The sequence below is a fragment of the Haliotis cracherodii genome, unplaced genomic scaffold, assembly GCF_022045235.1.
Source record: "Haliotis cracherodii isolate W230 unplaced genomic scaffold, xgHalCrac1.p SCAF_1, whole genome shotgun sequence".
Lineage (NCBI taxonomy): Eukaryota > Metazoa > Mollusca > Gastropoda > Lepetellida > Haliotidae > Haliotis > Haliotis cracherodii.
Genome location: NW_027266264.1, coordinates 30,592,832 through 30,620,812, shown reverse-complemented (window position 1 = coordinate 30,620,812; position 27,981 = coordinate 30,592,832). Strand labels below are relative to the sequence as shown.

Genomic DNA, 27,981 nt, shown 5'->3' with positions numbered 1-27,981 from the left:
AGATAGTGTGATTACTGTCGTACGTGTAGTTTGATAGCATACATTAGCTAAGACACTGTTGTAGTTCCGACAAACTACACAAAATAGCAATAAATAACAAACTGTTAATGAGATCATAGAAAAATTGATTTATTGATATCAGCTTTTAAATGAGACATTCCACGTACCTTTAAAACTTCAGTACATTAGTATGAGACAATATATATTACCGTGCACCGTACTTGTGTTCCTATGTACAACATAATAACAATCAATAATGATAATATCATTTTGAAATATGTGACACCTGCAAGAGCAGTTGCTTTTTTACAAATAAAAGTCATGTAGAAGTCAACATCTTCTAAGCACCTTTGATGGCCAAACAATCCCTCATATCCAACATAACAATGATGTTAAACAATAAGGTTCGAGTGAGAAATGATGACAGACCACCTGGCAAGAACTCTAGCTCTACAAGCTATACACTAAAACGTCGCGATTATAATCTCAGAAGGTTTGACGCCTGTGCCACTTTGGGTACGAGTGCCAGATTAATCTGATACGGACAACTGTAAATGAAATACTGTTCAAAACGGTGTATTAAACCCACACCCAGATATGCCAATACTAACAGGAATCGGTTCAAGTTAACTCTGGATTTCTAGTGCTATTTCTAGTGTAACGGGAAACGCGTTGCTATCCTCCCACAGTCTCTGACTACAGTTCCCACAGGTACAGTTGTCACGGAATCGATTCAGCAAAATTGTCACTCACCCATTTACTCAATCTCTGCAATCTCTCATTCAATGCAGTAAATGATCTGCAAGACGATGTTTGACAAACATGAAACAAAGTTTATCTTCTTGGCGATCATAGCACCTCGTGCGTGTGTTTAAGACCTGGCACGTATGGTTACAATATATCGAGTGAACAATGTACCCATCTGGAGTGAAAAGCCAAATCTTGACATCAGCTATCAATATACCCGAAACACACCTGTATCTCGAAGGTCAAAATACACGAGTTCACCAATACTCGATACACACTTGATTTGATGAATGAAACACAATGACATTTCCATTATCGAAGGTCACATAACGATGGTCGATATACACATGTTTCTCAAAGGTGGAAATGTAGATTTACATCTCGATATACACATGTTTCTTATTTTAAAGGTTGAATTGTAGATAAACATTTCGATATACATGTTTCTCAAAGGTCGAAATGTAGATTTACATCTCGATATACACGTGTTACACAAAGGTTGAAATGTAGATTTACATCTCGATATACATGTTTCTCAAAGGTTGAAATGTAAATTTACATCTCGATATACATGTTTCTCAAAGGTTGAAATGTAGATTTACATCTCGATATACATGTTTCTCAAAGATTGAAATGTAGATTTACATCTCGATATACACGTGTTTCACAAAGGTTGAAATGTAGATTTACATCTCGATATACATGTTTCACAAAGGTTGAAATGTAAATTTACATCTCGATACACATGTTTCTCAAAGGTTGAAATGTAGATTTACATCTCGATATACACGTGTTTCACAAAGGTTGAAATGTAGATTTACATCTCGATATACACGTGTTTCACAAAGGTTGAAATGTAGATTTACATCTCGATATACACGTGTTTCACAAAGGTTGAAATGTAGATTTACATCTCGATATACACGTGTTTCACAAAGGTTGAAATGTAGATTTACATCTCGATATACATGTTTCACAAAGGTTGAAATGTAGATTTACATCTCGATATACACGTGTTTCACAAAGGTTGAAATGTAAATTTACATCTCGATATACACGTGTTTCACAAAGGTTGAAATGTAGATTTACATCTCGATATACATGTTTCACAAAGGTTGAAATGTAAATTTACATCTCGATACACATGTTTCTCAAAGGTTGAAATGTAGATTTACATCTCGATATACACGTGTTTCACAAAGGTTGAAATGTAGATTTACATCTCGATATACACGTGTTTCACAAAGGTTGAAATGTAGATTTACATCTCGATATACACGTGTTTCACAAAGGTTGAAATGTAGATTTACATCTCGATATACACGTGTTTCACAAAGGTTGAAATGTAGATTTACATCTCGATATACATGTTTCACAAAGGTTGAAATGTAGATTTACATCTCGATATACACGTGTTTCACAAAGGTTGAAATGTAAATTTACATCTCGATATACACGTGTTTCACAAAGGTTGAAATGTAGATTTACATCTCGATATACACGTGTTTCACAAAGGTTGAAATGTAAATTTACATCTCGATATACATGTTTCACAAAGGTTGAAATGTAGATTTACATCTCGATATACATGTTTCACAAAGGTTGAAATGTAGATTTACATCTCGATATACACGTGTTTCACAAAGGTTGAAATGTAAATTTACATCTCGATATACATGTTTCTCAAAGGTTGAAATGTAGATTTACATCTCGATATACACGTGTTTCACAAAGGTTGAAATGTAGATTTACATCTCGATATGCATGTGTTTCTCAAAGGTTGAAATGTAGATTTACATCTCGATATACGTGTAGAACGATATTCCATACACACGCGTATCTCAATGGTCGAAGAAAGCAAATACTGAAAAAGGACGAAAAGCATAGAAAAATGGTCGAAAGGCATCTATAAAGTTGAAATAGGATATGAACTTGTATCCTATGGAAATTATTGACACTAATCTCGATAGCTGTTATACATACAAAACTTGATGGTCAATATGCACACAAAATCTTCAATTACCCATTGTATTATATCCCCATTCTATTACCCATGCTTGGCCACAGAGAAGATCTGGGTTAAGACTGGTCTGCAGCAACCCATGCTTGTCGTAAGAGGCGACCAACGGGATCGGGTGGTCAGGCTGACGTATTTGATCCATGTCATCGTATTCCAAATGCTTGGATGATGCTCATGATGTCAATCACTGGTTCCGACTCGTGTATTTACCGACCGCCGACATATAGATGGAATATTCCGGTGTGTGGCGTTAAATAAAGAGAGTTGGGGATTCATCGTATCCAACTTACGTAGATCGATGTTCGCGATTTCAGCCACGTGATTGTCTGGTCCAGTTTCGAATGATTTTTAAATATCTGGAATATTGGAGTGCGGCGTTAAACAACAACCAATGTATGCCTGTTCTGATAGATACCCAGGACCCATTCGCCCCGAAAGGGTTGTTTCAGAATTGAAGTGAAATCACTATCTTCTTCATCTCGCAACTAAGCTACGCATTTCTCTCGCTCATGGAGACAATATGACTGTATAGCTATTTAGCGCCCTTTAGCGTCATTCAAACCCAAGCAACGGTAATGCCAGGGTCGAAGGTATCTAATATAATGGAATGCAAATACAATACATTTGATAGTTGAGGGTGGATTGTCGATATCCGCGTACATTTTATGATCATGACGTCCCTTCACTGTTCCCTCAACACGAAAAACCATTACGTCACGAAGGCCTCACTGATGACGTCAAGACGACCTTACTGATGACGTAATCAACGACCTCACTGATGACGTCATCGACGACCTCACTGATGACGTCATCGACGACCTCCCTGATGAAGCTCAGAACCCCAAAATATCAAGAAAGCAACCGAATTAATAAAAACTATGAGATAGCTGAAGCACCTCAAGCTTGACCTATGAGGCAGCTCCGATTCCACCACTGCCAGCTTGGCTCATCAACTTGGCCGCATACCTGTGTATCTGTCTCACATCTGCGTTAATATTATTGTCCATGTGATAGCGCAGCGCCCGTTCATAAAAATTGGCGTACGTGTACGGTTCCAACCAGCCATTGTTCTCTAAAACATAACGGCCTTGGTCATCAAATAACTTTGGCGCTGGACATCCATAATGGTCAAACTGGCCGGACCACCGAGTGACCGGTTGACCAGTTTGAACCTGGATTTTCATATCGTGAAGCTTGTTGCATAAAAAACATTGGAAGCCATGAAAATAAGAACTGATAGGTTTGCCATTCCCCCAGTCTCGTTTCCTCAGCTCCTCTTTCAATACTGGGTTGGTGACACCGGTCTGTTTGAAGTCCAAGAACTTCATGTACTCCACATCATTGCTGTCAAGGGAAGTAATCAGAGCTGCTACTTCTCGAACTGACTGATAGTCCCGGATATCGATGATTGCGTGGTCCGTAGGTGCCATGTCCTGGATACAAAATAGCATATCTTATAAAATTCAGAAACTACATTTCGTTAATATTATGACCATTACTGAAAAACGCCCGCCATTTTAAAAATATTATCAAAGTAAATCCGTATATCGCTATCAATAATCTTGAATGTGACGTTTAACCCCATTTCACCTCACCTCGACTCGCTTTGGTGAAACCTATGCGCACAGGTATGGTGCTAACACGCATTGAAACATTACCTGGATGCGAACTCACGGTTTAAAGGTTTCATGCACGCCTAAGCCAAGGGGCGTAACTCAGCTGACTGCGGCGCCTTAATTTTGGACGACTGGGCTGAGAACGCATGAAGTAAGTAACACACAAAAGACATAAAGGCAATGTTCTTCACCAGAATACTGTTTAGTACGGGAAGTGTATCTTTTAAAAAATGAGAGGAAAGTATAAACACAGTGAGGTCTATATCATTTTCTATAAATTTACAACCAACATTATGGTAACATAGCATTTGGTTAAGCACATGACGGTTATTCTGTTTACGAAATACACTCAACAATAGTTAAAACCAGATGATAGTGCCAGAAGAAACCATTTCTTTTTTATGATCTGCACGCATATCTGTCATAAGTTTTTTCCACGACAAAAGCCCCGTTCCTTTTTAAATGACACGATAAAGCCTAAACCCCATATTTATGTCACTACCAATTCAAGAATATAAACATTCAAATATCTATTGTTTTCAGTTTCTTGTCATGGGAAAGGTCACATAATGATGATATGCATCTTCAAAAAGTGTTTAATGACTGGTTTCACAGAAGCAGTCTTTTCGCAAACAGTTTTTTTAAAATACTGAAATTTATTAACTCCGTGAGACGGATCTCAGTCCTATCTCGTTTTGAACACAGCCTCCTAAAGTTTCATTAGCTGGTTCGGACAAGGGGTCGAATGTTAACTGCCGGACATCGGGCATTTCGCCGTGCCATTAGCTCTTTTGGGGTTATGGTGAGCTGAAAATATTATTTCACCTTAATTTTAGATGATCCAAAAGCAATGGGAACAACCCCGAGTCGTAGTGGTCTCCAGAACTTTTCTGTGATGTAATCGTCACAGACGGCGTTTTCAAAGGCGAAGGCAAACTTGTACTGCGCTATAAGTTTGAAGAAACCATCTGACATCATAGGTCCCATGCCCTTCAATGTTTTGAAAGTCAGGTTACTGCAACATACAATTACGACAGTATACGTCAGATTACTTAAACATACAGTTACGACAGTAAATATCAGATTAATTAAACATACAGTTACAACAGTAACAGTCAGATTACTTAAACATACAGTTACAACAGTAACAGTCAGATTACTTAAACATACAGTTACAACAGTAACAGTCAGATTACTTAAACATTTTTGACTGAAAGGGCGTTGCACACTATGACTAAATGGGCGTTGCACACTATAACTGAATGGACGTTGAACACTATGACTGAATGGACGTTGAACACTATGACTGAATTCACGTTGAACACTATGACTGAATTCACGTTGAACACTATGCCTGAATGGACATTGAACACTATGACTGAATTCACGTTGAACACTATGACTGAATGGACATTGAACACTATGACTGAATTCACATTGAACACTATGCCTGAATGGACGTTGAACACTATGCCTGAATGGACGTTGGACACTATGACTGAATGGGCGTTGAACACTATGCCTGAATGGACGTTGGACACTATGACTGAATGGGCGTTGAACACCATGACTGAATGGACGTTGGACACTATGACTGAATGGGCGTTGCGCACTATGACTAAATGGACGTTGCACACTATGGCTGAATGGACGTTGAACACTATGACTGAATTGACGTTGAACACCATGACTGAATTGACGTTGAACACTATGACTGAATGGACGTTGGACACTATGACTGAATGGGCGTTGAACACCATGACTGAATGGACGTTGGACACTATGACTGAATGGGCGTTGCGCACTATGACTAAATGGACGTTGCACACTATGGCTGAATGGACGTTGCACAATATGACTGAATTGACGTTGAACACTATGACTGAATTGACGTTGAACACTATGACTGAATGGACGTTAAACACTATGACTACAAGGACCTTAAACACTATGACCACAAGGACGTTAAACACTATGACTGAATGGACGTTGAACACTATGACAGGATGGAGTGCAAAATCTGAGTGCAAATTAGTTGACGTTGAATACCTACTTTGAAGGGAAATCCTTGTTATGCTCACAGTCACTGTAGGAGTCTATTTTTATGTACTGATTCAGCAGTCTCATGTAGTGGCTGCGGTCGGAGGCTGTGTGGCAGTCCATGTGGACAAACACCACAGGAGCCAGACCTTCCCTTCTCAGGCGGTTCTTCTCTGCGATGGACACCATGTACTGGGTGTCGGTCAAAGCCCGCTCATCCTGCAAGTTAAGATGATTATTGAACATGAAAAGGGATTTATTGTTGGTCATAACGTTTCCAGGATGCTTCCTATCCTCATTTAAGACTATCCTATAATTCCGAAAATACCCAATATGTTAGGCCAGACAAACCAGTGCTTTATAGCAAATACAATGATCTACGCCGTTGTCCTTGATTTTTGTTATCACGAACAAGACTTCAGTGAGTATACTTTTAATAAAGTGTATCGTGGTTATTTTCGAATTGCATATTATGTTGTTTTTTTCTGATTGCCTTCTTATTCACTAGGGGCGGTGGGATAGCCTAGTGGTTAAAGCGTTCGCTCGTCACGCCGAAGACCCGGGTTCGATTCCCGAATTGGGTACAATGTGTGAAGCCTATTTCTCGTGTCCCCCGCCGAGATATTGCTGGAATATTGCTAAAAGCTGCGTATTCTAAACCGCTTGTGTTTGAAGGGAATGTTGATGCCAGATTTGCTATTCGGCAACAAAAATGAATAATTGTTCTCGTGTCAATATTTTATCCAGAAACAGTTTGGTTCTCTTGTATACTTACGGGGAGCCACATGGTAGGGAAGGAGTAATGTGACTGTCGCTTGAAGGTTGCCGTCAGATTAAAAATAGACATGGCGGATTTAGCGGAAAACAACCAGTCATTATTCTTTGGGGATTCTTCGTGCAGGACAGACCATAGATGCCCCGGCTTTCGGGGTATGGGTAGACCTTCGGAGCCAAAGTCAGTTCCATAAAAAAGGATGCCCTGGGAAAAGGAGATTCATGATGTGACCTTATAAAAATCTCAATCGTGTTATTTCACCTAATCCCGACCCTAACAATCGTCTTGAAATTCCATTTCAGGCTAATTTATTTTCCCTTTCTATTCAGGCGAGTTCTATTTCGAAGATGTGTTATTTATGTGGAACCTGATTTTCAACTTTCGAATGCCTTAAAGAATATAATAATACTTATATAGATAGCACTACTTTAATTGTTAAGATGCCGACCGCCTCCATGGTCTAGTTGATAGAACGCGTCATAGCAAAAGACGTTAAACGTTGATATTTGTTGTTACCCTGCCTGCACTCGTCATGTAGAGGATAAAACAAGGACCTGCCGGCTGCGAGTCAGTATAATGTTTCTGAGTGGGTAATCGTATTAACCTGTGGCATGGTATCTGAGTGGGCTAGTACTACTATCAGAGAATAATAGTCTTGTTATATGAATTACAAATGAAATTACCATATAGTCGTGTTTTTTCCACTCTTCGTGATCGTTTACCATCAAACATTTGCGAAGCCCGCATGTAATATTGACATCTTTGACTCCTCCTAGAAAATGCCACGAAAGTATCACTGGCACCTCATCGACAAAAGACGGCACACCTTGCTTCACCAGAGGTTGGGCAGGCTGAGGTTCACCTTGATGAAGACCAGTATTAGATTCCTCAAGCCGCGGTATTATTTGGTTCATGATCACTTGTGGCAAAACGGGCTGTTTTTCCTCGTTTACTTGGCCAAGACCGGGAACTGCTTTAGGCTGAATAGGATTAAGATTCTGCCCATGTTGTTCAACTTGGTTCATTTGAGGCAGAGCGTTCAGTTGGCCTTTGTCTAGCACGGCATTAGGTTGACCAGGATTAACATTCTGTAGCAGGGCAGGATGATGTGCCGCGTTCAGCTGGCCTATATTAGCAGCTGCATTAGGTTGACCAGGATTAACATTCTGTAGCAGGGCAGGTTGGTGTGCCGCGTTCAGTTGGCCTATATTAGCAGCTGCATTAGGTTGACCAGGATTAACATTCTGTAGCAGGGCAGGTTGGTGTGCCGCGTTCAGCTGGCCTATATTAGTAGCTGCATTAGGTTGACCAGGATTAACATTCTGTAGCAGGGCAGGTTGGTGTGCCGCGTTCAGCTGGCCTATATTAGCAGCTGCATTAGGTTGACCAGGATTAACATTCTGTACCAGGGCAGGTTCTGGTGCCGCGTTCAGCTGGCCTATATTAGCAGCTGCATTAGGTTGACCAGGATTAACATTCTGAGGCAGGGCAGGTTGAGGTGCCGCGTTCAGCTGGCCTATATTAGCAGCTGCATTAGGTTGACCAGGATTAACATTCTGCTCCTGTGCCAGAGCAGGCTGAGGAGTCCCGTTTATCTGATCTTGTTTGGGTCCTGTCTTTGGTTCCAATTGGTTCATTTGAGGCAAGGCAGGTTCAGGTGCCCAATTTCGCTGGCCTTGATCGGCAATGGCTTGAGGTTGACCAGGATTAAAATTCTGCCCCTGTTGTTCAAAGTGATTCATCTGAGGCCGGACAGGTTGGAGTGCCTCGTCCCTATGGTCTTGGTCAGGGCGTTTATGCTTCCTAGGTAATCTCCAAGATGAATCTAGAAAGACAGTTGGACTGGTGACTGTAAAGATAGTTCATGCTTTGCCATTTTGACATTAGTGTCATCTGTTGTCAGTTGTCGCATAGAATTGATAGATTGTTGTGCATCTTCTTCGAAGCATCAACGAACAATCTGTTCAAAGTGTTCATGACATCGCCTAAACGGACATCCAAGTAAGCCTGTGAACTGCTATGACAGTTTATGAGAAGAGTGAGTGAGTTGGTCTTAACGCCGCTTCGGACAGTAATCCAGTTATATCACGGCGTGTCAGCTTAATTTGGGTGGAAAGCCCGAAGTGATGCAGGTCTCAAACGGGTACCACTTTGGTGAAACTCACGAGCACGGGTATGGTGCTGACAAACCTTGAAACATAATCAGGGCAAGCCGGGATTCGACCCAACGGCGTTCCCAAGGGACGTAACACCAAAAAGCGTTGCGGCGCCTTAGACGACTGAGCTAACCGGTACCCCGTTTATGAAAAGATGCGCCAATACATGTACGTAGGGACAGTCACTCGTCGTACTGGCTGCACTTACTCCCACTAGGAATAACAATATTACACATGGACTTTTTAGAGTACCATATCTACACGTACCTTGTTTCCAGCTCAGGAACTTGTATTTTAGCTGGCCGCTTTGTCTTTCCCCATGCTGTTTTAGAGATAACAGAGCTGAAACATAAACCCATTATATTTAAGTTAATTAATGTTGTTTGGTTTGGTACCGGGATTCGAACCCATGATCATAATGTTTCGGCACGCCTTAAAAAACGCGACTCTGCGAAACTAATTATTGCGCCTCATGCGACTGGTCACCGAACGTTTTGTTTGTTTGTTTGTTTGTTTGTTTGTTTGTTGAATTAATGTTGTTTGACGCCGCAGCTCATATGCCCCCCTTCCGCACGACGGCATATATATAGTCGGGATTCGAACCCATGATCATAATGTACTACTTCGATAAAACCCACAAGCACAGGTATGGTGCTGACAAACCTAGAAACATAATCAGGGCGAACCGGGATTCGAACACATGATGTAAATGGTTCGGCACGCCTTTAGAAGGCAACTCTACACAGCGAATTATGGCGCCTAATGCGACTGGTCACCGTACGTTTTGTCTGTTTGTTATGTAACACCCCGCTAGTTCAACTAAGTGACGTCGGCCTGTGACTAATCGAGTCTGGAACAGACAATCCATTGACTGACATCATGAGCATAGATCCCCGCAATGGTGATACGATGACACCCATCAACCAAGTCAGCGAGCCTGACCACCCGATCCCGTTTTGTCTTACGACGAGCATGGGTTGCTGAAGACCAATTCTGTCCCGGTTCATCACAAGGGCGGCTCTCGCCCCAATCATGGGTTACCTCGGAACCACCTCTTTGAGGGATCCACATTTGGATCGCCATTAGAATTGGTCATGATTCCATGTGCAAAGCTGGGATCTGTCTTGTCTTTGAACAGTCAGTGCTTCAAAACATACACTCTTTTTCCCTGGAAGATGAGCTAAACAATATGTTCCGACCCATAAAACAATATTATGGAACTGCGAGCATGTCCAGTGAACGAGTTACTGTTTTGTGAAAAGCCTGAATATATTTTTCAAGCATGTTCGGGGTTAGACTTTTTCCGTTTTTAAAATACCAGCCCCTGACCCCCTGGTATAAAATTATCGTCCTTCAGGGGGTAGCCTAGATATACATAGCTTTAAAAACATAGAAAATATAACACGAATAATTTTGTCTTGGCCATAAATGACACACTTCATGATGCACCCATTGCAATTCTCACCCGAATGAAAAGTCCTGTTATCCTCTCTGAAGCTCCATACAGTGACGCACACGATAGCGAGCCCTACAAGGCAGAGGAACAACCTGAAAAAGAGGCCAAAGAAGATGACCTGTCGTTGAGTTGTGACGTACAAATACTTTTCTAATACTTATAACATATTGCCCGTTAGCATTTAAATCACCATATACTACCCTTAATACCTTATTGCGGCCTGTGCACTAATATTATTAGTTAATGTCCAAATATTTCGCTGAATATTGAATATTGACACTTGACGTTAATACACAACATGATTTATTACCATATATAGATTTTGGACTCTGTATACATAATAACGTCATACTAATGCGTTTCAAAGTTTTAATGAGTTTGGTCCCGATCCCAGAATTTTGCTTAAGTTATAACCTCAAATCAAAATTCACCGATTGAAACAGACAGAAGGATATATAACAAATATCATTTTTTGAAAAAATGACCACTCTGAAAAAAAAGGTGACAAAGCAGGAGATGTTTGTTTGTTTGTTTGTTTGTCTGTTCAATGAATAAGAAATAGGACAACTGCTTAATAAATATTACTACATTAAATTACTAATTGAGAGCATATTTAAAATGAATTTGATTTTTAATAGCTCAACATTTGGAACATTACGAAATGTTCTGTAAATAATAATCATGATAAAGAATATTTCTAAATATTTCTAACAAATATGTTCAAATTTCTAAAATTGCAGGTCTCAGACGTTTACCACTTCGGTGAAACCCACGAGCAAGGGTATGGTGCTGACAAACCTAGAAACAAAATTGGGACGAAACGGGATTCGAACCCACAATCATAGGTTTCTGGCGTGCCCAAAGGACGCAACTCTGCACAGCGAATCGCGGCGCCTTAGACGACTGGGCCACCCGTGCCCCCTTCAACGACTGAGAAAGTCCTATTGTATAATAATAAACTTCACGGTGATGCGGCCGTTTCATTCAAAGTAGACTATTGTGAGTAATTTCCAAATTCATGACAGAATAGTTTTTGACATATTTTTATTTTATTTTGTTATTGATGGGTGTGTTATGGTGTTGAGGAGGAGTGAGTGAGTATGGTTTACACCGCTCTTACCAATATTCGAGCAATATCACACGGGGGACACCAAAGTGAGTGAGTGAGTTTGGTTTAACGCCACTTTTAGCAATATTCACGGCGGGGGACACCAGCAATGGGCTTCACACATTGTACCAATGTCGGGAATCGAACCCGGGTCTTCGGTGTGACGAGCGAACGCTTTAACCACTAGGCTACCCGACCGCCCCGTGTTGGGGAGTAGATATGGATGGGTGGTGGAAAGAGAGAGAGAGAGAGAGAGAGAGAGAGAGAGAGAGAGAGAGAGAGAGAGAGAGAGAGAGAGAGAGAGAGAGATCCGGATATTCAATTCCACAAGAGCGTATCAATGTCAAGTTGACAACCTTCTATAAGCAATACCAATTCAGGCCCGATAAGGCGCCGGCCCAACATGTCATCAACTGTGTGTACGGATAGACAGGCTGTTGTTTGGGTCTGCTATCACCTATAGACGCCAGAGCAACAACAACAAAAAAACAACAACAAAAAACAAAAAAACAACAACAAAAAACAATCCGTGACATGCTCTGGTAGATAGGTATGGAAACAGTAGGAAATTTAGGCCAAGCCAAGTCAAGTAACGCAATGTTAATAAAGGCTCGTGTGACTCTCCTGTCTGTATGTGACACTTTCAGCTTCAGCGGTCACACAAATGACTTGTCATAAAATACACCACACTGCTGTGCTTTTGTGATTTAAAAGCCTATGTCATGTTGCGCATGACTGACCATAGCGGCTCTTTAAAGACACAGATGTTCAAATGCAGCTTAATCACCTACAGCTGGTTGTGCAACGTCTCCTGATATACCAACACTAACGGTAAAGGTTGCACTAAAGAGAGGACCCGGGGGTATTCCGGGCTAGAATAAAGGTCCCCAGCAGACCTAAGCTTGTCGTAAGAGGCGACCATAATAGCCCGGGTGGTCGCGCTCTGTGCCGCGCAGGTTGATAGCGATATCATACAATGTATATGCGTCTCATTTGTGTAGATCGATGTTCATGATGTCAGTCATTGTATTATCTTGTTCAGATTCGATTATTTACAGACCGCCGCCTGTCGAGGTGTATTTTCACTCACGGCACTGAAAAAGGTGGGGAGAATGATTTTGGATGATAATTTGAATGCCACCCTCGTGTCTTTTGATTCATTAACACTGGTCCATACAGCCTCGGAGTTTATTAACTTAAATGTTCCTATATCACAGTGTCTCATTATAAAATAGGACAATCAGCGTGAATAAAATATTGCGTACATTTTTTTAGAAATAATTTGAATATCTACCCCACACCGAAGAGCGATGTAAAACTCACCGCCTCTGTAACCATCGATTCGTAATTATAAATTATCTCAAGCCATACACGCGTGAAGTGACATATACCTCTGAATATATTGTCATTGAACGACAATATTTTTGTTTGTTTTCCTTCAATGTCGAATTTTTAATACGGATACAGAAACCGTTTGATGAGTGTTTATGCAGCTGAAAAAAAACAGGGTTAAGACGACTAGAACTAATCTTTTCATGTAAAATTGTTGAATATGTTATTACATCACAAGCGATAACGTATGTGTATCAACTATGAATACAACTACATCATGCTTGACTCATGCGCCTTCGCCGCACTTTCAGACATCGTGGGAACTATATGCATGTGAGTTTGCTTTCTATGTGGAGCGGGCACATGCCTGACAACCCCCCCCCCCCCCCCCCCCCCCCCACCCCTACCCCACCGCTTCATTTCCATCGCTTCAAGATCCCCCTACCAGTGTATATGTTTACGACTGCATTTGATGGCATGGCAAAGGTATTTATTATATACAGTGTGAAAGACTGAGAAAGTTGAGCAAAGTGATATTTTCATTGCAGTGAGTGAGTTGGGTTTAACCCAGCTTTTAACAGTATTACAGTTATATCACGGCGTGTCAGCTTAAGGTGGGAGGAAAGCCCCAAGTGATGCAGGTCTCAGGCGTTTACTACTTCGACGAAGCCCACGAGCATGGTATGGTGCTGACAAACCTAGAAACATAATCGGGGTGAACCGGGATTCGAATCCACAATCATAGGTTTCTGGTGTGCCCAAGGGACGCAACTCTGCACAGCGAATTGCGGTGCCTTAGACGACTGGGCCACCCGTGTCCCCTTCATTGCAGTGAACATAACAAGTCTCTGAAAGGCATTTAGAAGTGATAGACATAAGGAAAAGTATATGCTAACTCTATCAGATGAATTAAGATGAAGGAGTTCCCATATTCTCTGAAACGTTGTGTTTCTGATGACAAAGAAGGTGACATCCATAAATTCTTTTCCTTATGTGAACATAACACTTGATATTTCACTGCAGTAAACATAACACTGTGACGGAACTATTGTTCACTCCGAGATATTTTTACTCGGCGACCCCTATTTCCCCAATTAGTATCATGGGATTCCTCATAGAGTCGGGGCCGGGCAAACCAGACACGATGACACGCAAACAGTCGTGTGACGGGGTCAGTATCACCCGATCCAATTTAAAACAAGTCTCTAAAAAGCAACAGGGTGCTGGGGACCTCATAGTCTGTCTTACAGACCCTGATACAAATATATCAAATACAGTCCACGCAAGTCTATAATGTATGGCAAGTCTAGATTACTGCAGTATCTGAAAATGAAGAGAGTCTCTGGGCTACTTTTTATCATATTTTTATTAAGATAATTTAACAACTTTTATTCCTGTACGATATGTTCATTTTAGAGACAAGATGTTAGTCTAGGGACCTCTCCACAAAGTATTGACCGACTCCAGTGAAGCCAACCCTGCAAGGGACGCTTGCTAACCAGTCAACCGGTGAATGTTGGTGACTCCAACTGGATTGCATTCCCGGCCACAGCTGTCATCTCTCACTCGTCTTACACATTCGTGACCAACTCGTGTTATTCCGGGACAAGCCGAATAGCGACTCGTGCCCCGCTCATATCCATTTTTGCGACCGGGTTCCGTCTTAGCGCAAACGGGAATACCTAAAACAATTGTCAACTCGTTGCGTAATGGTTCACATATATTTCCCCATATTATATATTTCAGATGCAATTTAAAGCACATCTGGACATGCGGAATTATACAGTATGATTGAACACATTTAACTGTGTCTTGGGTTTATTTTAGATGCAAGACATATGTAAAATTAAAAAATATTTCTGAGGGATTCTTTGATGAACAACTTGAAATCAAACGCGCATTCTGATTGGTTTGTCGTATTTTCGCGCATAACCTTCATCGATAGGGGACGAGTCTTCTTGCAGGTTACGGAAAGGGGCGAGTGGTGACGAATGTCGTCTTACAGTGAAGTCAGTGCTATGCTGTTTATTCTCAGCACATACCAGCGTAGGACGATTGAGCAGACTTCTGATGAGTCTGACTTGTCCGGTCGGTACTGGTCCCGACCTTACTTTAAAGGACACTTAGTTCCACGTGGACGATGTCATTGTGAACTCCAGATAGCTGCGTTTTATGGTGAAGAATATGCATGCAACGGTTGAACGAGGCGGGTGAATGATGCTTTTAAAATCTACTCAGCCATGAGGGGCGGAATTCTGACGCTGATAATAAACTCGAGATACAAGTTCACACACAGGGCGATCTGGTTTTATAAAACGTTACCATTGAAATCCCAAGGAAAAGGAATTTTGAAGTCTAGGGACCGACATTCACATGTGGGCGTGGGGTGGCGGTGGGGTGGCGGAGTTGTTTTGTTATAATTAGAGACATGATATTTCTATGAAGACAATTTTTAGACCGTCTAATGAAGGCACGGGTTTAATTCTTCACATGGCTACACTGTGTAAAGACCCTGTCTGGTATTCCTCGACGTTATATTGCAGTCATATTACTAAAAGCGGCGTAAAATTATATTCACTCCCTCTGCCATTTCATCTAATCAATTTAACAGTGAGTGGGTTAGTTAGCATGGTTTGACGCGGCATTTAGCAATATTACAACATTATCACAGCTGGGGACGCCAGAAATAGGCTGCACACAATGTACCCATGTGGGGAATCAAACCCGGGTCTTTGGTGTGACGAGCGAACGCCTCAACCACGAAGCTACCCCACCACCCGATTTCAAGAGAAACACCATACTCCAGATCAACAACCGTACTTCATACTAGTAATTAGATAACTCCAAGCGGAATACATATCAAATAGTGCCATTAACCGCATATTAAGGTCAGATAGTATAAGCTAACACGTCAAACCAATTGAAAGTTTATCAGAAACTGTTGCCGAAATCCTTTGTTCGCGTCACGTTCGTAGCAAACTTGTATTTACTTTATGTCGGTGAATGTGCCGCACTCTGACGATCATGTTCTACAGGGAAAGGCACTTGAATTGGATGTTCACAATGTTCAAGCCAGTTTGTTGTGACACCAGATTTTGTTGTCGATGTAAGCATGAATGGAATGATTACAATAATGTCAGTTACGGAATTGGATGTAGCTTCAAGTTTTGATATAAATAAACGGATTGCTTTGTTGCTGCATGGACCAGCCAAACAACTAATGGGAGGGTGCTGTTTTTACAACGCCGATATATATGTGTCTATGCAGCATGAGCATCGAAGCATGGGTGAGTGAGTGAGTATGGTTTAACGCCGCTTTTAACAGTAATTCAGTTATATCGCGGCGTGTCAGCTTAATGTGGGAGGAAAGCCCCAAGTGATGCAGGTCTCAGACGTTTACCACTTCGGTGAAACCCACGAGCACGGGTATGGTGCTGACAACCTAGAAACATAATCGGGGCGAAACGGGATTCGAACCCACAATCATAGGTTTCTGGCGTGCCCAAGGGACGCAACTCTTCGCGGCAAATTGCGGCGCCTTAGACGACTGGGCCACCCGTGCCCCCGCATCGGAGAATCGAACTGGTTTGGGGCATGATGAGCCAACGTTTTAATCACTGGGCTACCTCGATCTTGAACAACGTTAAGCGATTACGTTTATAAGAACATAAGATTTTATTTATTTTATTTATTTATATATATCGAAATCCGAAGGTCTTCGGCTTGACGAGCTAAGACTTTAATCAGGATATGATACTAAAAATAATATAGATACCCAATTTAACGCCAGTTTTGTCTTTTAGTTTTCCTTTAGCTTACATGTCAGGCGACAAACACTTTTTTAATGCAAATTGTGAGTCGGGGTGCTACCGGTAGGGCATGCCATACTTGCTCTTTTCGCGAACACTTGGTGTCTTCATTGATTTTCAGGTATCCATTCATATAAGTTTCACCTCTGTTTTGCCTTTTGTGCCGAATGGAGTCTACTTCGGTGGGTAATCGAGACTGGTTATTCTCAAGCGTTGGCTATTTATATTTAATTCTACATATTACTGTCTTAAGTTATAGGGATACTTCGAATAACCACTGGGCCAAATGGGTTTACAATAAATTGACTAGGGCAGCACCGAATAAGTATACATATTCAACAACGTTGACACATATTCAGCAAATTGACGTATATTTTTTTATGTCATGTAACGAGTATAATACAATCATTTGTTTATACCGATGTTCGGTTATTGTTTCTCAATAAGCAGTTTTGAAAAATATTCCATCTCCGCCGCTTTTGAGAGGTGCCCATTGTGGCGTGTATCACATTGCTCTATACAAGGGCAATCCTAGTAATACAATCATTCGGGGCCGACCAGAGTAATGTAAACATACCCCACACCCCTTTCTGAACACCAAGCGACGGGCAGGCGCAATTCACAGATTTGAAACGACACGCTCAGTAGTTTGAAACGAAGACTCGACTTACTGCTATGACACTGCAATGACATTTAATGAATAATGTTATTATCCAGGGTGTTTACGCAGAAGGTGTAGATTAACAACATTCCTAGATATATCGCTGCTGTGTATGTATGAATGAGAAATATGTGACTGGACGTGTATTTGTGCGCTTATTGCTACAAAATACGAGGACGCTGATTTCATTTAGGTTTAGGATTCGTAAATAACACTTCATAACGATAAACAAAAATAAAGCTCGGTAAAAGCCTTTTTTGGCATTTAAATATATATCCAAATGTACTCTTGATGTAACTCCTGTTTATTTATACTTAATACCCAAAATGTAATTCAATGTGTATGCAAACTATTCTAATCTTACAGACAGATATGTCATTGTTTTGGAATATAATGAATTCTCGTACATATTTTCTATGGTCAAATAAAATCCTTTAACAATTACGTGTTGAAGTTTATGCAGTAAATGTATATATTTATATTTACTCGGTGACGGTCGGTAATAGGGAATGTAAATTTATGTTTGTCTGGAATATCTTGAAATTACGTTATTATAAGTCCGGATTGCCTCCGTCAAGTTTGAGATTACAAAAAATCGATTATTAAATGTTATTACAGTAAATCATTCCCATATCGATGTAGAACACGTGATCTCTAGTGATCTTGATATATATTCCAGTTATATCACAGCATGTCATCTTAATGTGGAGGTAAGAACGAAGTGATGCAGGTCTCAGACATTACCTGATATTGAAACACCTTTAGTAAATAGTGTGTAAATTCTGTCTGTAATTTAATTACTGGTTAAAATGAAGCTAGGAAGATTGACTCTGTTTTGAAAGCTTGCAGTGATTTTAACCAAATGAATATAGCTGAGTTGTGGGTGCTTCATATCTACAAACCTATATATCGGCGAATATCACCACACAATATATGTAAATATAAGTATTGATGATATTATATCTATTATGGCAGCAGCGAATAAGGAAACAACCCTTATATCAAGGGCTTGCGATGGTTCCGAGTTCAGGCTTCAAATAACATACACGGTCAGAGCTACAGATAAGCTGAGTATTTGCGTAAAATACCCCCAGAACATATTAAAAATCCAAATTCTTTCAATCAACTTGCGTACAGAAACGCATGCATTGAATGCTAAACTCAAATGTATAAAAGACACCTTGCGTGAATTCCCAATGAAGCTTTTTCAGCATGCGTACAAAGGAGCTAATTTCCGAAACACAATTACGAGGTTATTTACTTTCCGGGTCAAGCCTATATATTTAGAACAGTTATATACATCTACAACATTATTTCATTTTTTTTAAATCTTAAAATGTTCACTAATTTTAGGAAAATCACAATAGATTGATGAATAGATGAGTGAAAAAATATTGGTTACCCAATGAAAAATGTAATAACCCAAGTAAAATAGAAACCCTAGGAGGTAAAAACTCAATTGCTCAAAATGTTATCTGGAGCTCTGTACACATCCTACGCTAATTTGTCTCTTTAAGCGACGGGAATTCCATACGAATGCCGAGACGGCTCTTTTATGGAGTGAGCACGTATAATACCGACCAACGTACGTATTAACTTCTTTTAGCCTGTTTTGTGCACACAACAGGTTTTTCCACTTCCGTGTAACTACATCCCAATCTAATCAACTGTATACCATTGCCTCATATATAAGCCTGTCAACAATATCCTGTATATCACTTGCTTGATAATGGTGTTAACACCTACGCCGAAACAACGTCGTTGTTGTTCAAAGTTGTTCATCCATATATCTTATCCTTACTTACGACGTGCGCATTGTCAAATATGTAATGCAAACTTGGCAATGATATACACGCTCCAAACATTATCACGACGTAGAATACTTCATGCATGAGGCACGTATAGATAGTCTTATGGTTAGGGTGCTCGGTTCGAGTGTCTTCTGTCTGCATGGACACTAATTATATATACACACACACACACACTCTTTTCTGATTTTGTATTATCATTCAGCATAGCACTGGGCTACCTTAGGCGGCTCCTGTTCACAGCGAGGCGAAAATTTCAGTCTTAAAAAATAGATTCTTGTACACAGATAATTATCTAAATTTGGGACGCAACGCAGCAAGCTCGTTATGGGCGTGGCAAGCATACAAGGAAGCTGTGAGAGGGGGTGTATGGGATGGAGCGAGAGGGGAGGGGATGGTGAAGTGGTTGGACCACATTACATAAAAGATACAGGACTGTACTTTTTCTCAAAGATAAAAATCCAATCCATTTTTAGATCCGCGTTAGATACTTTGTCCTTAATTCTGTCATATCGTTTGCGTTTGAATATGAGCGATATTTCAATTAGAATCACCTTGTGGTTTAAAGGTTTTGTGTTTGCATAATCAAATATTGATTGATGATAAGGAAGCTGCTTAGCATCAGACTACTGTGTTATCGATTGTAGAGATGACACCCCAACAAAGGACTCCTCCACAAATACACGTCTTATGTAATAACGACAGGATCCGTGTCGCGTTACTAAGGCGTTCCATGACGAGTTGTACAGATCAAATTCATAGAATGACTTACCTGCTCTTGATGAAGCGAGAGTATCTCGCCATACACCTGTAGGCCATCCTCTGGCATCCCGCCATGCCCTTATGTTCGGCTAAAACTAAACGTGTTTTCCCAGGTCGCTGCCTTGCCTACCTTCCCTCCTCGGTATACCGCGCCTACCAAGACATGTCAACGCAACCTGTCGCGTTACGACGAATGAGTGTACCTTGTCGCATTTTTCAATAGCCTTACTGGACAGAAGGCATACTGTCGGGTGACTTTTATGTATCTCTTCTTTTATATCGTATGAATGCGTAGACGGGAAGAAAAACGTTCGGCGTTTGATAAAATGAGAACTATTGACGATTTTGAATAGATGGTAGGGCGTCCACATAAAGCGCATGCTCCCGCACACCGATATAAAACGAGACACAGACCAACGAGGTTGATGATTACCCTGGCTTCGTAAAGTAAAATGGGGGTAGGAACTTTACTTTCATAGAAATAAACTATTGACTTCGAACGGCTCCTAAATTTACATGAAAACGTGTTCACACTGGGTGAGAATGTGGGACCGTGTGGCAAGACATTGTTCATTCATCTGTGGCGAAGTCCACATAATATAATTCGTGTTTCTCATCACCGACCAACCTTGAACAACGCCCCCAACCTGAAGTTTTACATATGTTCTGGGTGCTCAAGTCGGTTCCGGTTACAAATTCGTCGTTATTTTCCTTTCCGAAGTTGCACTTTTGATGAAACCCGCCCTGACCACTAACACCAACGAAGGCCTCTCTTCTTCATTACTGTCAATTAATACAATTGTCAAGTGTGGTAGTGTACTACGCACCAGACCTACCTACCCATGTACTTTAAGTGTTGAGAAACGAGTAGGTGACCTTAACATGGGCTGCTCTTATTAAGGTTATTTGTTTGTTGTTTAATGCCGCACACAGCAATATTCCAGCTATATGAGGGCGGTCTGTAAATAATCGAGTCTGGACCAGACAATCCAGTGATCCACGGGACACGATGACATGAATCAACCAAGTCAGCGAGCCTGACCACCCAAACCCGTTAGTCGCCTCTTACGACAAGCATAGTCGCCTTTTACAGCAAGCGTGAGTTGCTAAACACCTATTCAACGCTGGAATTTATTTAAGATGGCCTAGATTGTATGGCATTATTTCCCACGGGGTATGGATAGTCTCTTCCGTTTCAAATGGTTATCCCATTGAATCGAGATATAGAAAATGATTTTGATTTGTCGTACAGCCCGAAGCTGTCGTTCGGAATACCCCGTGTTAAACTTGTCGAGGTCGCATGATAAGAAAAACACATTCCGACTGTTACTTTCTTGGGGCCCGTTCCACAAAGCGATGTTAGCGCTAAGATGATCGTAACTCCCGTACTTTAACACAGGCTTACGACAGTCGTAGCACTAAGATCGCTTTGTGGAACAGGCCCCTGGTAATCGGCGCTGATTGGTTGGATGAAAGGTCGTTCTGACCAGAACCGTAAGGGGATGTCCTCAGATCCTTGATTAGCGGTAGCGAGAACTAAGATCTGATCATAATGAGACTGGGTGCAATGGGGTTCATTCAATGTTGCGCTCAAGATTATTGCACTGATAAAGCGACGTGCATGCACATGTGTGCATGTGGCCGATTGTACTTGTAAGGACCAACGTCGGTTTCAATAGGGCCAGCTCAGTGCATGAGATGTAAACGTCTGACACGCCGTGATATAACTGGAATACTGTTAAAAGCGGCATTAAACCCAACTCACTCACTCAGTGCATGAGATACCATGACACAGTTGACCATGGACACCCCACTTCGACATAGTCCTTGTCCCAACCCCTTAATTCTCCAGTGCCGGCAGGGTAACACGTATTATTTTCAACGACTTTTGGTTTGAAGCAAACCACCGACCTTCATTCTCCGGGCCACTCTAAACCCACAAGACCAGGGAGGCGGTCTCGCTGCAAGCCAGACCCAGGTCGAATTATGGTTGGCAAGCACGGTCTACATTTATCACAGCATTGGTTCCAATGGGAGTTATTGATCTGTGGATGTTCGTATATGTTATCATAGTTGCACAAGAAGGAAAATATAAACAGCTCCTAACCTTACAACCTTAAACGAAAAATACAAACTATTCATGCATTGTTTAAACAAATATACCGAAACGTTATTAATAATCTCTACGCCTAGTTGTAGCCTATAGCTTAACATGTCAATAACGTATGTAACAACTGTCAGATATTTTAGATTTGTGTGACAGGATCCATAAGCGAGGATTTATTTCAGACATAAAGAATTGATCATCACCATATCTAAAACTCACTGAGGACTTGTTTTGTTAAGAATTCGAATATTGTATAACATTTATGTATCTAACAGCCCACTGCTTGTTCTATGTAACTGAAACACAAAATATCTTAGTTCTGCCTAATCAATTGGTATAATAGTGAGTTTGCGAGTTGGGTTTAACGCCTGCTTTTAACAGTATTCCAGTTATATCGCGGCGTATCAGCTTAATGTGGGAGGAAAGCCCGACATGATGTGGTTGTTAGTCGTTTACCACTTCAGTAGTACCCACAAGCACGGGTATGGTGCTGACAAACCTAGAAACATAATCGGTGCGAACCGGGATTCGAACCCACAATCATAGGTTTCTGGCGTGCCCAAGGGACGCAACTCTGCACAGCGAATCGCGGCGCCTTAGACAACTGGGCAACCGTGCCCACAATTGGTATAGTAGCCATTTCTCATCGACCGTCCGTTGGACCCGTGAAGCCCCGGGTTAGAATTGGTCTTCATGCAACCCATGCTTGTCGAAAGAGGTGACTTACAGGATCGGGTATTCAGACTGACGCCGTTGATGCATGTCAGCGTATTCCAAATGCGTGGATGATGTTCATGATGGCAATCACTGGCTCATACACGAGTATTTACAGACCGCCGACATATAGATGGATTATTCCAGAGTGTTGCGGTAAAAAAAGAGAGGGGGGATAACCCTGAGAGGTATTTACGTTTGTCAAATCCAGCAAACAGGATTGGTTGGTTTGTTGTTTAACGCCGCACTCAGCAATATTCCAGCTATATGACGGGCGGTCTGTAAAAAATCTGGACCAGACAATCCAGTGATTTATATCATGAGCATCCATCCACAAACTTGGGATCGATGACATGCATCAACCAAGTCAGCGAGCCTGACCACCCGATCCCTTTTTACGACAAGCATAGTCACCTTTTACGGCAAGCAAGTGTTGCAGAAGACCTATTCTATCCCGAATATTCACGGGTCCCACGCAATTGGGAACGATGACATGTATCAGCCAAGTCAGCGAGCCTGACCATCCTATCCCGTTAGTCGCCTTTTACGACAAGCATAGTCGCCTTTTACCCAAGTATGGGTTGCTGAAGACCTATTCTACCCCGGAATCTTCACGGGTCGAGCAAACAGGAATGTCCCCAAGCTGTATCAAGTAGTATTTACATAAACAATACTATCATGTCTGTTCATAAGAGCCCACAGCTCCACGGAGCCCACAGCAATTGAGTTTTTACTCTAGGGTTTCTATTTTAATTGGGTTATTACATTTTTCATTTGGTAACCAATATTTGTTCACTCATCTATTCATCAATCTATTGTTTTTTCCCAAAATTAGTGAACATTATAAGATTTGAAAAAAACGAAATAATGTTTTAGATATATATAACTGGTCTAAATAGATAGGCTTGACCCGGAAAGTAAATAAGCTCGTAATTGTGTTTCGGAAATTAGCTCCTTTGTATGTATGCTGAAAAAGCTTCAATGGTAATTTACGCGACGTGTTTTTATTATTTGAGATTTGCATTGAATGCATCATTCGTGAAGAACTCGTGTTATTCCGGGTCAAGCCGAATAGCGACTCGTGCCCCTCTCGTGGCCATTTTTGCGACCGGGTTCCGTCTTAACGCAAACGGGCATACCTAAAACAATTGTCAACTCGTTGAGTAATGTTCACATATATTTCCCCATTAATTATATATATTTCAGATGCAATTTAAAGCACATCGGGACATGCGGAATTATACAGTATGATTGACCACATTTAACTGTGTCTTGGGTATATTTTTAGATGCAAGACATATGTTAAATCAAAAATTGTTTCTGAGGGATTCTTTGACGAAGAACTTGAAATCATACGCGCATTCTGATTGGTTTGTCGTATTTTCGCACATAACATTCATCGATAGGGGGACGAGTCTTCTTTCAGGTTACGGAAAGGGGCGAGTGGTGACGAATGTGAATGCATGCGTTTCTGTACGCAAGTTAATTGAAAACAATTGGGTTTTGAATATGTTCTGGGGGTATTTTACGCAAATACGCAGCTTATCTGTAGCTCTGAAGAGCTCCTTTTATTTAACAAATTTGTTATTTCCAAAATCAATACAACATGGTATCATTCTCATATCTCAAAAAGAGATTAAGTATGCGGGACCTTCAGCTGAAACACTGCAACCGGTTCATTCAAATGGTTGTCCGTCTTGAACCGGGTTAGTTGGAAGTGGCCTCTCGACCGGTCAGAGTTGTGGAGCACCGGTCTCTGATTGGATGTCCAGCGAAAGACATAAAACTGGTACCGGTGCGTGCCTCTTGGTGGATGTGGGCCACGGTAATCTGGATGTGCAACAAAAATATTTATGTACATCAATCAGGCTATTATACTTTAACATTATGTTTTGTGTGAACATTACCTTGTATAAACATCAATTAATCAGATGTATACAGATAATCTTCCTACTTCACATTTCTGTTCGACCCGTGAATATCCGGGATAGAACAGTCCTTCAGCAACCCATGCATGCCGTAAGAGGCGACTATGCTTGTCTTAAGAGGAGACTAATCTTGTCGTAAGAGGCGACTAACGGGATCGGTTGGTCAGGCTCGCTGACTTGGTTGATGCATGTCATCGTATTCCAATTGCGTGAATCGATGCTCATGATATCAATCACTTGGATGTCTGGTCCAGACTCGATTATTTACCGTCTATATTGGAATATTGTCGAGTGCAGTGTTAAACAAACGAACTATGCCTCTGTTCATGATGATATTTATGGTAACGTGACTATTAACATTCTAGCGCCTCATACGGCAGGTTTGGTTGTATATTCTCAAGGAGGCTGAGGATTAAGTTAGAACGCGCGGTGATCCATAGACCCGTGCGATAATGTAGAGTTTTGTGCACGTTTTAAAGGGCGGATTTGGCATTAAAAACAATCATTATTATTATCACTGTTATTATTACAGCGATACGTATATAGGTTTCATAAATACTTACGAACAAGTTCTTGCGACGGCTTCAAAACGCCATTCGTCTGCGAAACACAATAAGTGAAATGTAGATTAATTTTACAACTTCTGGTTACCAGATACTGGACCCGTGAAGATCCGGGGGAGAATAGATCTTCAGCAACCCATGCTTGCTGTAAAAGGCGACTATGCTTGTCGTAAGAAGCGACTAACGGGATCGGGTGGTCAGGCTCGCTGACTTGGTTGATGCATGTCATCGTATCCCGATTGCGTGGATCGATGCTCGTGATGTCATCACTGGATTGTCGATTATTTACAGACCGCCGTCATATAGCTGGAATATTGCTTAATGCGGCGTTAAACAATAAATAAACAAACAAATCAGATACTGCTGGGCTGCATTCAAAGTCTTTGTAAATATTACACAGACGCATTTTCACATCCAGATACTACAGGCATAGATGTCCATGGAGGAGATAATATACGAGAAACACTGTGCATGGTCAAGAACGAACGTGTATAAAATCGCCTAACTTAAATTCTTCAATTTTGTAGTAAAGTTTGTAACCAAAGCAAATAGGAGCCATATTCATCTGTCGGAGTGAGGTTTATCTATTTGATTTCAGTAAAGATATTACGGACTACGAATTCATAAACCTTATATTATTGCGTAACTGACATGAAATGCGTAAAACAAACTTCAACTTAGTAACTTACACCGAAACGTTGCTCTTAATTGTAATAAAGAAGATGTTCATCCATAAATCTTATCCTTACTTAGTATTCCAACTTCTAAATGCCTATCAAAGAAGAAACTTCCACTCACCTGTTTAACGACAGCGGCGTAGTGGAGGTAGTTGCTGCCGTCGGAGCTGGCGCACGGATAGGGAGCATCTGGGTCCGCGAACACAAGGACGTAACTTTCACCCTGACATAAAGCACATAAATACATAAATGTGTGTGTGTGGGGGGGGGGGGGGGGCGAATAAATGTGGTTTGGTTCCGATAAGGTGCTGACCAACCCCGTGGGGATCCCGGGTGACAATATAGGTCCCCAGCAACCTATGCTTGTCTGGCCTTGAAGATCCCGGTTAGAATAGAACTTCATCAACCCATGCTTATCGTAAGAGCCGACTGAGCCGACTGAATGTGTGGAATGCGGTATGGTTAGGATCACATCAAGTATGAGGTGTTTAATACCACAAAATAATGTTCACAAAGAAATATTAATTGCCAAGTCAAATCACTACACGTGCACCGTTTTAATCGTTCTTTCATGTGTCAGATACCCTTTAATCTGGGAGCCATAATGAAATACAACCGACAGCATACAAATCCAACATTGATTCACATGGTAGATCAAAAGGTCAATACTCACTTCCCTCCCTTGTTTGAATTCTATACGTGGCACACTGGTAACGTCTCCGATACGCAGAAGAGTGTTACATGCGATCTGCTGCCCGGAGTAGTAAACATCCAACTTGGGGGGTGAGGGGTTGGTGCAGAGGATATTGTCAACGTTACAGTCCGCGATGAGACCTTCCGACCTGCCAAGCAGCTGCAGGAAGCAGACGACAAGAAGTCCTGTCGCGTACATATTTGAAGTCCAGGACAATGTTCCCACGTTGACTTTATCTGTTGAGGTAGATTTCTTATCAGTATCAGGAAAAGGAGCGACTTCGGACGTATTCATAAATATAACTTATATTAAGTAATTATTCACGTCAGCTGTCGTTTTCACCAATTTGTATTAGCTTCAAATTCGGATAATTTTCTTATTTACTGATGTATTGTACGAACATTCGTTAAACAATCACCGATTTTTCATACAATCACTATGCTTCAACGGATCCGTGAAGATCCGGGTGACAATACTCTTTCAGCAAGCCATGCTTGCCGTAAATGGCGACTACGCTTGTCGTAAGAGACGAGTAATGAGATTGGGTGCTCCGTCTCGCTGACTAAGCACTTGCATGCTATCGTATCCCAGTAGTGGGGATCGATGCTCATGATATCAATCACTGGATTGTCTGGGCCAGACATCCGTCGAGTAGCCGAGTACCGCGTTAAACAACACAAACAAACTATGCTTCAACGAGTGGGGTGCGTGCACCCCTTTCTGGATCAGCGCATGTTTCTATATGCCTGAGGTAATGAGGACACACATATGAATAACAAATATACAATATTCCTATTTAATGTCAGAACATTTTCGGATTTTTTTCACAATTATCAAATGTGACAACTTGCCTCAATTTGTCGTTCTCAAGATCAAACTGCCAGGGTCTTCACCGGGTATTGGCGAAGTTATGACGTAATAGGTCCACGTGCTGCACGTGATGATTGTGCACGACGTGTTAAAAAGATTGCGGTTTCTTTCACCTGAGGCATTTTCCGTAATACATCA

The 27,981-nt window shown here is 41.3% G+C and overlaps 2 protein-coding genes across 2 annotated transcripts; both read right to left on the bottom strand.

Annotated features, from left to right (window-relative positions):
* Nucleotides 1–2,208: 2,208 nt before the first annotated feature.
* LOC139475754 (uncharacterized) lies at nucleotides 2,209–20,656 on the bottom strand. Its single transcript, XM_071258961.1, has 8 exons — nucleotides 20,301–20,656; nucleotides 10,820–10,902; nucleotides 9,622–9,696; nucleotides 7,882–9,023; nucleotides 7,199–7,402; nucleotides 6,437–6,642; nucleotides 5,209–5,398; nucleotides 2,209–4,200 (listed from the first exon to the last, which is right to left on the bottom strand). The coding sequence occupies exons 1-8, from the start codon at nucleotides 20,363–20,365 to the stop codon at nucleotides 3,676–3,678; spliced, it is 2,490 nt and encodes an 829-aa protein (XP_071115062.1). The 5' UTR covers nucleotides 20,366–20,656; the 3' UTR covers nucleotides 2,209–3,675.
* A 3,997-nt stretch (nucleotides 20,657–24,653) lies between these two features.
* Nucleotides 24,654–27,204, bottom strand: LOC139463328 (uncharacterized). Its single transcript, XM_071244581.1, has 4 exons — nucleotides 26,953–27,204; nucleotides 26,401–26,502; nucleotides 25,603–25,639; nucleotides 24,654–24,941 (listed from the first exon to the last, which is right to left on the bottom strand). Exons 1-4 carry the CDS (start codon nucleotides 27,169–27,171, stop codon nucleotides 24,748–24,750), a joined length of 552 nt encoding a protein of 183 aa, XP_071100682.1. The 5' UTR covers nucleotides 27,172–27,204; the 3' UTR covers nucleotides 24,654–24,747.
* Between the last annotated feature and the right edge of the window lie 777 nt (nucleotides 27,205–27,981).